The sequence below is a fragment of the Wickerhamomyces anomalus genome, assembly GCF_001661255.1.
Source record: "Wickerhamomyces anomalus NRRL Y-366-8 unplaced genomic scaffold WICANscaffold_2, whole genome shotgun sequence".
Lineage (NCBI taxonomy): Eukaryota > Fungi > Ascomycota > Saccharomycetes > Phaffomycetales > Wickerhamomycetaceae > Hansenula > Hansenula anomala.
The window spans coordinates 1974093-1990330 of NW_017567111.1; the positions used below are offsets into that span (position 1 = coordinate 1974093).

Here is a 16238-nt window from a genome sequence, read left to right on the forward strand (position 1 = left end):
TAAAGCCTGTGTTTGGGTCTTCGCGAAAATTTACGTGCCCTGTTCGAAATAATAAACTACAAGAATCAATATACAGAAACAAAAAACAATATACATTTAGTTGGCATTGAGTAAATTACTCAAGCCTCCTTCATTCTGTGAAGCATTCAACCTTCCTAGCCTATCAATTTTAAATTGTTGAACCTCTTCATGAATCAATATCTTATAGTCATTCAAATTTGTTGCAAGTGTCTCAAATTCAAAATTGAAAGGAGTTCGAGCTATTGGCTCATCATCAGGAGTTCTAACAGACTTTAGGTAGGGGTCACTGATAGCTTCCTCCACATTATATCTCGAATCTGAGTGCCAGCATATCAAGTGTGACAATAAATCATGAGCAGCTTTTGAAGCAAATGGGTACACTTGAGACCACGGAATTGGTTTGTATTGAGGATTTGGAGAATTGAAAAGCTCCCATATTAAGCCTGATCCATACTTGAGTAAGACATCTCTTGGTGGAGAGCCTAGGATTTTAACAATTTCAGTAGCTTGATGAATTTGGTCATTACCTATAAAAATTGGTCTTCTACCATACAACTCTGCAAAAATACAACCAACAGCCCACATATCAACTGACTTGGAATAAGTTTTTTTACTTAAAAGTAACTCTGGCGCTCTATACCATCTTGTAGCAACATAGTTTGTTATTGAATGAGGTTTTTGCTTCAAAAATTCTTTAGAAATTCCTCTAGCTAACCCAAAATCACAAATTTTGAGAGTTCCTTGAATTGTAACCAATATATTACCTGGCTTCAAATCTCGATGTATAACATCAGCTGAATGCATGTATTTTAAACCACATAATATTTGATATAGGAAGCTTTGAATGTGATGTTCTGAAAACTGAACAGATGAATGTATCACTCTTGCTAAATCATAATCTGCCAACTCTTGAAAGCAATATAAACCATCATATGGTGTACAATACACAATATCTAAATCATAGAGGTTGACTATCTTTTCAGGATTGTTAGTAGTGTCCAATGTAAATGGTGGGAAATAGGTGTAATCAAACATTTTTATGACCTTTAAAAAATCTCATAAGTTTCAACTCTCTAACGGCCCTTTTTAACAAAATCTCCTTATTGAATATATTTGAAACTTTTTTAATAGCCATGGAAACTGGTTTATCCTTATTGGAAATATCTAGAGCTGAACAGACAGTGCCATAAGAACCTTTCCCCAAAACACTTTGTATTTGAAACCTTGAATCAATGTAGAAATTTGCCTCTTCATAAATAACATAACCTGGTTTGCTGAATCTTGCTGGTTGTGGTGGAGGCTTCTTTGGTTGGACTTGAGATGCAATATTATTGTGCAAATTGACGGTGTTTTCACTTTTCAAAATACCCATTATCCTTCTCTTGTACCACTCCAGAGACTAGTATACCATATCTTGAGCTTTTGATAGCACATTTCAAACCAAGGAAAGCGTATGTTTTTCAAATCTGTTTGTAAAGTTTTTTTTTTGCAGATTCAAATCCACAAAATCAAAATACAGAGACTTTATATAGACACGATACGAATGACAGATACATCGCGAATTCGCGAATTTGTATTTTTTGTATGATAAACACGGGATTTGATTTTGAACTTTTGCACCTTTTAGCAAATAAATGAAACGGTTTCCAATTAGTTGGCGTGTGAAAGTTAATTTTGATCACCATTAAACTACACTTTTTATTGGTTCCATTCAGGCTATCTCAAAAGAGGTCATTGTTGAAAACATAAGAAGGCCTACGACTATAAGGCGTCAAAATTGCTATCGGCTGGGGTGGTTTCAAACATTCCTTAACATCTTCCTAAATATTCGAACACCCATATTATTCGATGGGTCAAAAACATTGCATCTCAACATTTCACTATATTCACAATAATGGGCTATGCAGCAGCTATATTCACCCCAGATCCAGTTTAATGCAGACTAGTTTGAAGTTACTCATAAGAAGGGCATCTACAATAAACAACTCATCTGCCAACGATCCATTTTATCACTCTGAATGGCCTAGTCATAAAAATCCCTCTCCATATGATGTTTTAAACATAAAGAAGTCAGAATTTGATCCCAAGACTCTTCGGAAAAGATATTACCAATTTGCAAAGATCTATCACCCAGATATCTCCAAAAACAGCACACTAATCAATCATAAAGGTGATAGACTAAGTGATGATCACAAAAATGAGAGATTTAAACTTTTGACAAATGCTTATACGTTACTAAAAGATGAGGATAAGAAGAATTTATATGATCAATTCAGAATGGGATGGGAAACCAATGAACAAATACTTACGAGATCTCATTATCGAAAACCAAGTCCTGCTTATGCTACTCAATATGACAACTATGCATATTGGAATGCTGGTAGTTGGGAAGATTACCAGAATTTGAGAGAGGATGATCCAACCACAAGAAGTGAAAAGATGAAAATATTAGCAGCATTAGTTGGGATAATCATATTTTCTGCAACGATACAAGGATGGATGCTATTGAATAGTGTTGAAAAAACTTTAATGGAGAGTAAAAAGGTCCATGATGATACTGAAGCTGATCTTGGGTTAGTGTATATGAATTACGGGTATGACCAGTCTAGAATCTCTAGATTTAGAAGATTTTTATGGTTTAGAACATTTGGCCTATACAGAGATAAAGAATCTTTAGATGAGAGTCATTTGGAAAATGAAAAGATTTTGAAGCAAGTGTTTGGGAAAGATTATGTTGAGTACGATGATTGATGCATCAATTATTTTTTTTTGGTTGGGGTTCGGCTTATGACGTTTTGTTTAGATATTTGATTTACACTTTGATATTCGCTGCAAGCATTTATGATTATATGATAATACACATTATGTTACGAGAGTGTTGATTATGTAGTTGAGTAACTTGTTCTCAATGTTTTGGTTAATTCAACCGTACGGTTTTGTGCCCCGTCACTAGTTTGGTGAAGACGAGAAAAAAAGAGTCAACATCAAAAAGCTTATTCAAAGGGTCTTTTGACATCGATAAGAAATCAAAGCAATCAATCATGGATTTCCTGAAACCAGAATCAGTCCTTAACCTCCAGAACATTAGAGACGCCTTAGTGCGTATGGAAGATACAATTATTTTCAATTTCATTGAAAGATCACAATTCTACACATCTCCATCAGTCTATGCCAATAACAAAATTCAAATTCCAAATTTCGATGGGTCCTTCTTGGATTGGGCTTTAGTGAATATGGAAAAAATCCACTCTCAAATCAGAAGATATGAATCACCAGACGAAGTTCCATTCTTCCCAAATGATATATTAGAACCATTATTACCATCTATTAATTACCCACAAATCTTAGCATCATACTCAGATGAAGTCAATGTCAATCAATTGATTAAAGAAAACTATATTGAACATATTGTCCCTATGATAAGTGCAGGCGATGGTGAACAACCAGAAAACTTGGGAAGTTGCACAACTTGTGATATTGATAACTTGCAAGCCTTATCAAGAAGAATTCATTTTGGTAAATTCGTTGCCGAAGCTAAATTTCAAAATGAAAAGGAAAGATTTACAAAATTGATCCAAGAGAAAGATATTAAAGGAATTGAAGATGCTATTACGAATAGTGCAGTGGAAGCTAAAATTTTGGAAAGATTGATTGAAAAGGGTAAGGCATATGGTACTGATCCAACATTAAAATGGTCCCAAAATCAACAAAATAAAGTTGATCCTGAATTTCTTGCAAAAATTTATAAAGATTGGGTTATCCCATTGACTAAAAAAGTTGAAGTTGATTACTTGTTGAGAAGACTAGAAGATAAAGAATAAATAAGTATTAAATATTATATACATTAACCTAATAGTCTCATGGTTAGTTCGAATGCATAGAAAGTTGCAGCATTAGCTGGAGCAGCTCTTAATATTGTAGGAGCAAAGCCTTTAAAGAATCCACCAACACCATTGGCCTTGTAAATTTTCCCAATACAATCTTTCAAACTTTTATATTCTGGGTTTGTCAAGTTATCAGTTTGTAATCTTGATTTCACAATATCAGCAGGATAAACAGTGAACCACATTGCATAACCAGCGGCAGCACCGTATAGACATAATCTCCAACCTGGAATTTCTTTTCTTTGAATCTTATTCTTTAAAGTATCTCTTTTCACAAGATATTCAAAAGTCAAGAAATACATCCCCATACCATGACCTTCTCTCACTGCAGTTGGTATTAACCCTCTCATCAATCCTGAAACACCATTATTTGAATAAATTTTCTTGATTATATCCAAAGGACCCAAATTACCAGTCAATTGAGTTTGTAACCTAATACGAACATGTTCAATTGGACTAGCCAGCACTGAATTTGCCAAACCACTTGCAACACCAGATAGATAATATTGAGAATTGTTCAAATGTGCAGATCCACTAAACACATTTCTTTTCATATATTCATTGACACTAAATTGAATTGAAACACAAGCACCAACACCGATAAGAGGTGTTAAAGTACCTTTATAAAAGGCTAGCATACCTTCATTTTTGATTAATTTCTTAATGACATCAACCGTGCTCTTATATTGACCAGTTGTATCTGATTGAAGTCGCACTTTTGTAGTATCAAACGGCTGACCCACTAAGACTTGAGCAATACCACCAACTGTACCTGCGAATAAATCTTTCACAACACGAAATTTGTCACCTTCTTGACCGTTTAGATCCTCCAAATTTGGAAATGATGCTTCTTCTGTCATTATACCACACTGTTGATGTGTTAATTGAATGGAGATGAAGCGAACTTATGGCTCATGGTTCAAGTTTTTTTTTCACATCGATTGTTATCAGAAGGACGAGTCAACAATGTCTGGCTGAGGAGTCGGCCGAGTCAGATCTCAAAGCGGGTTGAATAACAAAGAGCCAAGTTATAAGCAGCTCTGTCATATTAAACGGGAAAACATAATAGTGTTTCATTGATTTTTGTAGTTTGTTGTAGCTGTTGATGAGAAAAAAAGCTTGAGTACTAAGCCGGCAACTCGCCAGGCTGATGGTTTTGATGCTTTTCGAAAGTAGTGAACCTTATTGTATTCTCCATTTGGTAAGTCTAAACATCGCGTTCAAACAAACCAGAACCAGCTTGACTACTTGGGTTCATTCATCGGTATAACGTCCAGTGATACCAATCAATTGTGAAGGCGTAAGATCGTTCTACTTTACCAGACACTTCTATCTATCATCTAATTGCTCCTGAATATTAGAGCAGTTCAGATTTCTTGATACTGCTAGATTCATATCAACTATGAGATTCCTAACAATATGAACAGTGGATGCTGTACTATACGTTCAACTTCAACAACCACTGGTCCGTTCTTTGTTAATCATATCATATGTGACACTTGACTCACGAATCACTAGAGTGTACCCTTGGAAATTGTCCACGAAAAGGTTTACGGAACAACTCATGAGCCAGGTACATCGGCTGTTCTATTTAAACGGCCTGGAAAATTTACACCCCAGCGAACTACAGACTAGCACGAACATTTCACCATGACCAACTGGTTCAAAGATAGTCATGAATTTTGAGCAATTGTTCCGCACCACCACGTTGATATGATCACTTTCTTTAATCAAATCTGTAAAACTACACATTGCTGAGCAAATACAACAGTTTCATCTCCTCTTGAGCCATCATATTGAATTCAGTTACGTGATGGAAGCCAAAAGTCAGATCTGATTATGTCAAACTCAGCACCGACACAGAAGCAAAAGCACATTTTTGCAGCAAAACAGCATTTAATTGAGCTGAAGCTCAGTCATGGGAATCAAGGTACCTTTAACTTGAATATTACCAACTATCAGATCATATTTCCTATCAAAATTCTCGTGTTTCATCATTATTTGTACTCAAGTGCACGTGACTTTGGGCTGTTATCAAGGTGCAAGAAAAAGAAATTCAAAAGGAACGACGAAAAAAAAGCGTCAAAATGTAAAAACTTTTTGAAATAAATACTAGAGATATGAATCATTTTTAAACTTACCTATAGTTGATACTTTTAATCCCAATCTGTTAGGAAAGCCTTGTTGGTTTAGACTTCTGGTGCTCAATCCCGCTGCTTAATATTAAAAGATGCCTACAAACGATATCGCAGAAGCTTTGGATACTACAATTGGAACCACCACAGTTGCAAATGACAACAATAACACTATAGACGCCAACAACATTAAGCAATTAAGATCAAAATCAATAGATGGTAATGTTACAAACGATGGAAAGGGTGAATTGAAACATAATGGTGAACATTTTGACAAGAAATTTCCATATAATAGATTATTATCATCCGTGGCGTCATCTTCATCATCACTGCATACATTATCATTAACGAATACTAATGATTCAGTTGATTCTTACCATAATGATTTGAAGTCTTTGATAAGTGAAAACTATTCATCAACTACATTGACTGATTTCTTCATCAAAAACCAGATCAAACCACAAACAACATCAATATTAAGACCTGGTGCTATATTTGTTGGTTCTCAACAATCAGGAAGATCAACTTATGAAGTTGAAGTGGAATTGAAATCAGTTGACTTGAGCAAAAGTTATCTTTCAGGTTATTTGAAAATTCAAGGTCTAACTGAATCACATCCTGAAATCATTACATTTTTTGAAAGTGAAATCATATCTGAGAATTATTCATTTTTCACAGATAATAAAGATTGGGGATCAACTGATAAAATCGATATTCAACATTGGACAAAATTTCAAAACTGGAGAAATTCATTACCTGTTAAGAAAATCTTAGATAAAAACTATGTTCACAAGAATTTTTTAAAACATAATCATATTTATATGAGATGGAAAGAAAGATTTCTGGTTCCTGATGCGAAAGTTGAAAATATTGATGGTGCTTCATTCGCTGGATTTTATTATATTTCTTTTAATCAAAAGACTGGTAATATTAGTGGATTATACTTCCATAAAAGCTCGGAAAAATTTCAACAATTGGAGTTATCTTATGTCCCATCTCTTGGAGTTGGTGGAAGCTATCAATTCCATTGAGGATCGCATTGATTCTTTCAACTTTTTATGATTTTATGATTATACCAATGACCTGGTCTACAGGTTTATTTTAATGACAAGATATACAGATATCTAGATAAAGAGAAGGGTTCGAGAAGACCCATAATGATAATAAGGAAGATACAAGAAATGGATAAAGGAAGTTATAAAAGAGTGATGCTTGCTTAGTGTGGGAATAATAATGGTATGGTTTGTGTGAGTTTTAGGTCAAGACTAATTTGGTTGATAATAGCGTGTGTTAAATATTATGATCTCATTGTATAAGGTATTTTTAAGATTTTATTTGATTATATATGAAGGTTTGCATTGGTTTTCAATTGATTGATATTTCGTAGAGTCTTGTGTAATATTTAGACCCCAGATCTCTCAGTTTTCGTTATACGGGGTTTCAAGATCTGGTAGTACACACAGTTTTCAATATTTCAGTAAACAACAGGAGTCCTTCTCTATTTTCCACTGATTGATGTTCGACCATTTAACGTGGCATATATTCTACGCCTTGTTAGTTATTCACCTCAGCTCCTCGCTAATTGTGATAAACGTTGTCAAATGTTAAATCACCTAGTAACCAAGAAGTTTTCCTCAACCGGTTCAATGAAAAGACGTCATTAATAATGAATCGAATGTTTGTAAAGCTCTGAATGGTGGTTTGGTAAAAGGTGCTGAAGACATTACTAATGGGCTTTTACCAATCACTTGGGCTTCAATCTTTCCATATGTTTTCGTCAAGGTCGGCTTGTTCATCGGTCCATTAATTAGTAATCTCGAGGATGAAAAGTTATGTCAACCCAGTATTTAAAAACTCATCAATTCTATCAATCCTTGACCCACAGTGAAAACAACTGGTTAACAGACTATAGATATACACAAGATGACAATCAGTGACAACAAATTCATCACTCAACCAAGTGACAAGACCCCATACTTCATTCCAAAAGTGGATACTCCAGTAGGAACAGCTTCTCCAACAAATGAGTCTGAAAAAATTCCAAAATTATTCACCCCATTAACCATCAAGACTACAAAATTTGCCAATAGAGTTGGTGTTTCTCCAATGTGTACCTATTCAGCAGCCCATGAAGGTGAAAATGTCGGTAAAATAACACCTTTCCATATCGCACATTACGGTTCTTTTGCTCTTAGAGGTCCAGGTTTGATCATTATCGAAGCTAGTGCAGTTTCACCGGAAGGTAGATTATCACCAGAAGATTTGGGTATTTGGACTGATGAGCAAGCTTTGGAATTGAAGAAAGTTGTGGATTTGGCCCATTCTCAAGGTGTGAAAATTGGTATTCAATTAGGTCATGGTGGTAGAAAATCTTCAGGTACTGCAATGTATAATCATTTGATGAAAGGTGTTGGTGAGAAAGAGTTTGGTTGGAGTGATATTCCTGGGAAAATTGTTGGTCCTAGTGCAATAAGTTTCTCCAAGGATGCTTATGTTGTTCCAACTGAATTGACTACTGAACAAGTTGAAGAGATTGTTGAAAAGTTTGGTAAAGCTGCTAAAAGAGCTTATGATATTTCTGGATTCGACTTTGTGGAGATCCATGGTGCTCATGGTTACTTGATCAGTAGTTTCCTATCAGCTACTTCTAATCAAAGATCAGATAAATACGGTGGTTCTTTTGAAAATAGAATAAGAATATTGTTGGATATTATTGATGTTGTTAAAGATGATAAACATCCATTATTTGTTCGTGTCTCCGGATCTGAAAATGCACCACACATCCCAGAAGCATGGACTGTTGAAGATACAGTGAAATTATCAGATTTCTTGATTCAACATGGTGTTGATGTTCTCGATGTTTCATCTGGTGGTAACAATGCAAATGCTGAAAGAAGAAAAGCTACACAAGGTTATCAAGTCCCACTGGCCAAAGCTGTTAAGGATCATGTCGGTGAAAAACTATTCGTTGCTACTGTTGGTAAAATTGAAGAAGCAGAGTTTGCAAACAAGGTTGTTGAAGATGGTGAAGCTGATTTTGTATTGAATGGTAAATTGTTCCTTAAAAACCCAGGTTTAACATGGAAATGGGCCGATGATTTAGGAGTCAAATTGGCACATGCTAAGCAGTATGAATGGCCATTCTATCCACCACCATTTTAAATAGAAAATTATGTCAAATCTGTTATGTTATTTGATTTCACACAGTGTAGTGATATTTGTAATTTCTTATGTAATACTTTCGATCAAAAAGAAAAAAAAAGTTATAGATCTTGATTTAACCCATGATTTTTTTAAATCAGAATCACATTTTGGTTTCAAAGAAAAGGACACTTTTCTAAACTGATATTTCTGGTTTTCAAACGTGAACAGTTGTACTATTCTGTTGTCTATTTGGTCCTACCCTAATGTCTTCTGAACAAGTCCAAACAAGCCGAACAAGGCTAATGCAACTCATAACTGAGGAACTGACACGATCAATCAAAAGTGAAGATGACGTTGGGGGTATGAAATTGATTGGACTCAACATACAGTCGATTCCACCAGAGGCTGTTGAGCTGATACGGGAGTCAGTGGAGAGACTCAGTTTACAAAATAACAACATTTCAAATTTGCCACAATATTTCAATAGATTATCTAAATTAAGGTATTTGGATATCCATGACAACCAATTTTCAACATTCCCAGATATTTTAACAACTATGAGTGAACTTGAAATATTGGATATCAGTTTCAACAATCTAAGAAGTTTACCTAATGACTTGGGTCATCTCAAGAACTTGAAGGTTCTATCTTTAAAGAATAATAATTTTGAAATATTACCAACCTCCATCCTGTCAATAAAGAATCTGAAAATTTTAGAAATAGAGAATAATCCATTAAAGTTACCATCACAAGCATTCATCAACAATATACCTCATAAAATTCATTCTCAAGAATGGTTACAAGAAATAAAAAACTATCTTGTCTATAATAAAGACCTAATACAATCCAATCTATCAGAAATTGAACATCTACAGAACGGGAATGTCAATATGGCAACAACACCAATCAAAGAAACAGAGAAACCACCATTAGTATCATCTCAATCAACAATATCATCAAATACATCACATCCTTCAAGCTCTGTTCAACATTTAGAAAGATCAAGAAGTACATCTGAAAGTTATGTTAGCTCAAGAGCGGCTAAAAGAATGGGCTTCATTGTCAAAAGACCAAATCCTGAACCAACTCCTGAAGCCGTGAACGAAGTGGAATCTCCTCCAGTGGAACCATTATCAATCACCAGAAGAAACAGATCAATGTCAGCTGCAAGCAGCGTTAGCAGTCATTCACCAATACCGTCAACAATTGACGAAGATCAAGAGACTATTGGAAAAGATACAAAACTACAAATACCCAGTGGTGGGTTCTCTCCAATGAATACTGATAAACTAGACTCGATACCAGAGCATAAATCTAATGATTATTTCAAGAGATTATCAACCTTACCTGAACAAAGACCGAATCTTACACAGTTTAAAATTGTTGATATCTCTCGAAAGATTTTATTTTCAATTACTGAATTTCAATCAACAATCAAAAAGCTAAATGCTTTTTGTTCAGAAAAATCAATAATTGTTGATATGGTTTCACAGCTGTATTATTCCAAAAATGTCATTGATCATCTCGTGGAAAGTTTAGAGAAAACTGAGCAAAATGATGATGGTTATGTTGCTATTGATGAGATCTTGAAGTCAGTCACACAAACTGTTTCGATTTTCAAGAAGATGATTGATATTTTGCAAAGTAATTATCAAGCTTATGTTAAGAATGCTGATGTGTGCTTCATAAGGATGTTATTGTTATCATTATTTTTATCATATGGTGAAGTTTATAATGCCTTCAGAATTCTCAATCCAGAATCACAATCCACCCAAAGACAAAATAAAGATATTTATTCAAACAACAATCATAATAATAATAACAACAATTCGAGAAATGCACCACCTCAATTACCCCCATTAAAAGTTAATGATTTAGGTATGAATCCAACCATTACTCAACAACAACTAAATGAATATGGTGAGGCTGATCAAAAACTATACGAGTCGCTACATAATGCTTTGGAATCATCAAGTCAAGTTTATGCTGAATTAAATGATGCGATTTCCAAAAGTGCTATTGCAAATGCTGTTAAACCTACTGAGGAGCAACAACAAAATTTGAATGGTAACACTATTTCAAAGATCAAAGAATTGACAAATACTTGTGTTGTTTCTATGGATTTGAATAGAAAGATTAAAACAAAATTGGGTTCAAATGGCTTTAAGACGATAAATGTTGTGGAGAAGAAGAAATTTTTTGATGAAATTAATGCACTGTTGAAATCTATCATCACAATTCTTGGTTCAACGAAATCAATCATGAATGAAATGCCAATTTTGAATGAGGTTAGACCATCGTTAGCAAGTTTAACAAAAGCAACAAAAGATGTCACCATCATGCTTGAAGTCAGTTCCTACAGACTCATTAATGATTCGTTTTCTTCTTTGAATTCAGCAGTACCACAATCAGCAGCTTCAATGCAAGCACCAATGTTGTCATCAATCCCATCAGTTATGTCAATTCCACAGATGAATACACCATTTTTAGGTATGCCTTCTGTTCATACTCCTTTACAGAGTGCTGCTGTTACGCATCCAAATTCGAATCCATTTGAAGCAACACTAGCTAATAATTTACAACATGAAGAAAACTTAGATACGATCAAATAATAGAGGATTTCAGCATTTGCTTACAAAAATCATGTAGATATATAACGAATAATCAAAACCATATTATTATAGTACAAAACCAGAACAAAACACTAAAACAGAATCAAAGAACCATTAAAACCCATTTCAAATAAATAAAAGTACAAACCAAACCTCAAATCTTGTAAATTTTCCCCTCGGCAGACAAGACATGATTTTTTCTTTCCAATTGGTGCATCGCACTCTTGAATTCATCTTCAGTGAATTGATTTTGATCAGAAACTCTCTTGTTGACTTCTTCGAAAACAGTTGCTTCAGGGCATGAACCTTCTTCATTATCAAATAATTCACCTTGTGTTATCAATGCTATTATTTGTGAGATGGTCTTAAATCTATCTGGAGAGATTGTTGGTCTTTGTTGTGGAGCTTGGGTTGTTGATAATGGTCTTGGTGCTTCAGGAACTGGAACTGGAGCTTCTTCAGGCTGTTGCTGTTGTTGTTCCCCCTCCTCTTGAATGTTTAGTTGTTCTATCATATCTTCAGGTTCAGAATCTTGTGTTTCTTGAGTATCTGGATTTTGTGGAACATAATCGTCTTCAGTACGACCAGGTTGTGATGATGGGATTGGTGAAACCTGTCTAATTTGTGAATTTCTTGTACTTCTTGGGGCACCAAATTCTGAATAATTAGGTTCTTCATCCTCTATTGGTTCCTCTTCAGAATCTGATTCTTCACTGTTTTCTGCTTCATCTTTTCTTTGTTTCTTTGTCTTTCTTGTAACAACTTCTTTGAAAAGTGCAAATTTCAACAATTGCTCAGCAACTTCAGCATCTGCAATTGAAACAGATTTACTCAATCTTAGCTTAGCATGAGCAGTTGCTAAACGAATCAAAGTTTCCAAAGTACGTGCAGTAATTGGTGATGTTTTCTTACCTAAAGCTTCATCATCATTTCTCAAATTTGCATAAGTTTCCACAATTTTATCAGATGCACCTTTTGTCAAGACTGGCTCAACACGATTTTTAGCATATTGAATATATTTTCTAACAAATGGGATTGCAACAATCTTTGGTTTTTTACGTCTACCATGATTATCAACATTCAAAGCAGCTTCAGCACCAGCATGTAATAACGGATTATATTTCTCATAAACTGGTTGTTCTTCATCTTCATCATCTTCACCATCAGCATTATCATTACCCACAGCTAGTGATAAATTAACTTTTTCTCTAATTGGTTCACCTTCAGCATAGCCTGGAGGTTGGTATCTGTGGGATTTCAAAACATGCTCAGAAATGGATCTGTCTCTTTCCATGTTAACATCATCTGTAACAATAAAGAGTAAATCAAAACGTGAAAGTAAAGAATCTGGTAAGGCAATGTTTTTATGAGGTTCCTTATGAACGTCATATTGACCATAAACAGGATTAGCAGCTGCAACAACTGAACAACGAGCATTCAATGATGTATGAATACCAGCTTTTGAAATTGTAACAGTTTGTTGTTCCATAACTTCATGAATGGCAACCCTATCAGTATCAGACATTTTATCAAATTCATCAATACAAACAATACCTCTATCAGCTAAAACCATTGCACCTGCTTCTAATCTTCTTTCACCAGTTTCTTTATCTGTAGTAACGGCAGCTGTTAAACCAACACCTGAAGAACCTCTACCTGTAGTGGCAATTGCTAGTGCAGCTGTGTTTAGAACGAATCTTAAGATTTGTGATTTAGCAGTAGATGGATCACCAACCATTAATATATTGATATCACCTCTTAAATGTGAACCGTTATCTAAATTTTTTTCAACACCACCCAACAACATAAGTAGCACAGCTTTCTTGATATGTTCATGGCCATAAATTGATGGAGCTAATGATTGGGCCATTCTATCAAATAAATGTTTGTTTTTAGATAATTTATTGATATTTCTAATATCATTATCTGTGATGTGTTCTTTTGCTGAGATACCAGTTGATCTAGCATGTAGTGGGTAAACTGAGTTAGCCAATACTACTGTTCTGAAAGAAGATGATGTGTTACCACCACCACCTAAAGATCTGTAAACACCAACAATTTGGACACGATCACCAGGTTTTAGAGAATCCACTAAATCATCGTCTAAAATAATTTCTAATGATCTTGGTAGTTGACCAGCTGGTGCTCTTTCTGGCATTTCCTGTAATGTTATGGTTTGATGATCTCTATACGTTGAATAACCATACTCAGTCATCAATTTGTAACCTTCTGGATCTTCAGTTGGGTAAATAGCTGCAGTAGTTATTGGATTGAATGATGTGGTTTGATCTCTGTATTCTCTAGCATGGAATCTTCCTGAATGTTCACAATAATGAACAGATCTGACAACTTTTGGACGGACTAGAGAGGCTCTAGTAACAATACCTTCCACAGAGATCAATTTCGATAAATGAAGTGATCTAATAGTTCTTGGTGAAACGGAATGATGACCAAAAGCACCTCTGAATGAAAGATAAAATTGTGATTGATCATCAATCTCTTGAAAAGCTGGATTACCAGGGTCATAAATTGCAGTAACATTATCTCTTAATGCTCTTTCAAAAGCTGGCAAGAATTCAGCAGGTTCATTAAGTAAACCTTCCCATGAACTTTTATCAAATTCTCTGACTTCATCAATTGAAATAGTTAATCTTTTTTCACCTTTTGCCAACAAATCTCTAATGGCATCTCTATAATCAGTTGGACCTTCCTCTGAATCTAAGAACTCTTGAAAACGACGAACACGATCACCAAAGATGGCATCAAGTGTTTCATTAACTTCATCCATTTTTGTTGTTGTTGATGTGGATTATTGTTTTGTTTGGATGAGTTCAAGGAAAACACGAATATCTGCAGAAAAGTTTCTGATATTTGTATTTTGATATTTGTTTCAAGATTTTTCCTTCTTCGAAGAAAAAATGAGACGCGTAAAAAAAATGCACGTAATTAATAAAACTTCCGAATCGGGAAGTTATTTTTGTTTTTTTGGGCAATGTGGCGCATGTGATTATATCACTAGCCACCTCTTGATTACATAAGTTTTCTCTGTGGCTTGTGATGCTAAAAGAAATTATATGGCAAAACTGATCTTAAACTTGTTCATAATCACCATCAGAAACCTCTTTTATGGACAAATTCAAAGACTTAACCGAGAGATTTGCTTATAAAGAAGATGACCAGATTGTAAAAACACCTACAAAGAGAGCCAGCTCAAGAAAAGCTGCAACTAAAAGCGTTGCTACCAATCATAAAGTGACCAAATCGACAACTAGTTACAAGTATCACAAGTCAGAGCTTTTGTATCAACATCTTGAGCCACTTCCAGATTTGTTGGACTATAATTTGAAACTTGTGTTTTGTGGATTCAATCCAGGTATCAAATCAGCTGAAGTTGGTCATAGATATGCCCATCGCTCCAATGATTTTTGGAAATTTATTTACGAATCTGGGATTGTTGATGAAAAATTGGTTCCTCAAGAAGATGAAACAATGAGAGAAAGATTTGGTATTGGTTTCACTGAATTAGTCATGAGGCCTACAAAGGGTATCGAAGAGATTCCGGCTATAGAAATGCAACAAAATGTTCCAAGATTGATCGAAACTATCAATAAGTATCAACCAAAGGTTCTATGTCTAGTTGGGCGAGGTATTTGGGATAGTATTGTGAAGCATTCTAATTTCAAGCAGCAGAAATTCATCTGGGGTCTACAAGATCAAAATTTGTTTCAATGTGAATGCTTTGTTGTGCCCTCAACTTCTGGACTTGTTAGGATTCCAAGGGATCAAAAATTAAAACTTTGGAAAGAGTTGAAAAGTATAGTCTATGAACAATAAATAAAATAAATATTATATGAATAAATAAAATCCTCTTCTCATTTCCAAATCTCATCTCTTTTATCATAAACGTGTTCTAAAACTTTATCTGGGATAACCTCTGGATCTTTGACCTCTTCAAACCACTGAACACCAATATCATCAGCAGCTCTTTCAATCTTGTCGTACTTTTCAATGGAATTAGCATGTTCAATACCAAGCTTGAGCAAAAGGTTTCTTTGCAATTTGAAACAATCTTGGTATCTTTTACTTTCTTTATTGCACATTGTCAATTTATCAGTAGTTGATCCATTATTTAAACAATTGACCATAGCAAGTTGGAAATCAGCACAATTTGTCAAGGGGATAGCTTTAACTGGATTCTGTTGCTTATGAAGTTTGAATTTCGAATCATCAGCTTTATCTTCGAATTTGAAGCGTTCACGGTTCTTAAACTTGAGGAATTTGCCTAGGTCTTCGGGTAGTTCTTTTAGTAACTCCTCTTCAGCTTTCTTCTCTGACCTCAAAGTTGATGATCCTTTATTCTGAGAAAACGGCCAGACCATTATAATTTCTCTAATTAAACGTCCTAGTGTCTATGTGTTTAATGGGATGTAAAGGTTGGAAGT

At 34.7% G+C, this 16238-nt stretch overlaps 10 protein-coding genes across 10 annotated transcripts; 6 read left to right on the top strand and 4 right to left on the bottom strand.

Annotated features, from left to right (window-relative positions):
* Positions 1 to 96: 96 nt before the first annotated feature.
* SMK1 (mitogen-activated protein kinase SMK1) lies at positions 97 to 1393 on the bottom strand (the record flags this gene model as incomplete). The annotated part of the gene is made up of 2 exons (XM_019181434.1): positions 97 to 996; positions 1055 to 1393. 2 exons carry the CDS (start codon positions 1391 to 1393, stop codon positions 97 to 99), a joined length of 1239 nt encoding a protein of 412 aa, XP_019040632.1.
* Positions 1394 to 1956: 563 nt separating this feature from the next.
* On the top strand, positions 1957 to 2772 carry JID1 (Jid1p; the record flags this gene model as incomplete). Its single annotated transcript, XM_019183291.1, has 1 exon — positions 1957 to 2772. One exon carries the CDS (start codon positions 1957 to 1959, stop codon positions 2770 to 2772), a length of 816 nt encoding a protein of 271 aa, XP_019040633.1.
* Positions 2773 to 3062: 290 nt separating this feature from the next.
* On the top strand, positions 3063 to 3842 carry ARO7 (chorismate mutase ARO7; the record flags this gene model as incomplete). Its single annotated transcript, XM_019185562.1, has 1 exon — positions 3063 to 3842. The coding sequence occupies one exon, from the start codon at positions 3063 to 3065 to the stop codon at positions 3840 to 3842; it is 780 nt and encodes a 259-aa protein (XP_019040634.1).
* A 23-nt stretch (positions 3843 to 3865) lies between these two features.
* YMC1 (organic acid transporter) lies at positions 3866 to 4765 on the bottom strand (the record flags this gene model as incomplete). Its single annotated transcript, XM_019181608.1, has 1 exon — positions 3866 to 4765. The coding sequence occupies one exon, from the start codon at positions 4763 to 4765 to the stop codon at positions 3866 to 3868; it is 900 nt and encodes a 299-aa protein (XP_019040635.1).
* A 1688-nt stretch (positions 4766 to 6453) lies between these two features.
* Positions 6454 to 7065, top strand: VID24 (glucose-induced degradation complex subunit VID24; the record flags this gene model as incomplete). The annotated part of the gene is made up of 1 exon (XM_019180727.1): positions 6454 to 7065. A coding segment is annotated over one exon (612 nt), but the record flags the coding sequence as incomplete, so codon positions are not given.
* An 898-nt stretch (positions 7066 to 7963) lies between these two features.
* Positions 7964 to 9202, top strand: WICANDRAFT_61987 (NADH:flavin oxidoreductase/NADH oxidase; the record flags this gene model as incomplete). The annotated part of the gene is made up of 1 exon (XM_019183292.1): positions 7964 to 9202. One exon carries the CDS (start codon positions 7964 to 7966, stop codon positions 9200 to 9202), a length of 1239 nt encoding a protein of 412 aa, XP_019040637.1.
* Positions 9203 to 9447: 245 nt separating this feature from the next.
* On the top strand, positions 9448 to 11796 carry SOG2 (Sog2p; the record flags this gene model as incomplete). Its single annotated transcript, XM_019185563.1, has 1 exon — positions 9448 to 11796. The coding sequence occupies one exon, from the start codon at positions 9448 to 9450 to the stop codon at positions 11794 to 11796; it is 2349 nt and encodes a 782-aa protein (XP_019040638.1).
* Positions 11797 to 11950: 154 nt separating this feature from the next.
* Positions 11951 to 14584, bottom strand: MCM3 (MCM DNA helicase complex subunit MCM3; the record flags this gene model as incomplete). Its single annotated transcript, XM_019181490.1, has 2 exons — positions 11951 to 12303; positions 12379 to 14584. The coding sequence occupies 2 exons, from the start codon at positions 14582 to 14584 to the stop codon at positions 11951 to 11953; spliced, it is 2559 nt and encodes an 852-aa protein (XP_019040639.1).
* A 338-nt stretch (positions 14585 to 14922) lies between these two features.
* Positions 14923 to 15630, top strand: WICANDRAFT_28973 (mismatch-specific DNA-glycosylase; the record flags this gene model as incomplete). The annotated part of the gene is made up of 1 exon (XM_019181565.1): positions 14923 to 15630. The coding sequence occupies one exon, from the start codon at positions 14923 to 14925 to the stop codon at positions 15628 to 15630; it is 708 nt and encodes a 235-aa protein (XP_019040640.1).
* A 38-nt stretch (positions 15631 to 15668) lies between these two features.
* On the bottom strand, positions 15669 to 16175 carry WICANDRAFT_78063 (uncharacterized protein; the record flags this gene model as incomplete). Its single annotated transcript, XM_019184654.1, has 1 exon — positions 15669 to 16175. One exon carries the CDS (start codon positions 16173 to 16175, stop codon positions 15669 to 15671), a length of 507 nt encoding a protein of 168 aa, XP_019040641.1.
* Positions 16176 to 16238: the final 63 nt, after the last annotated feature.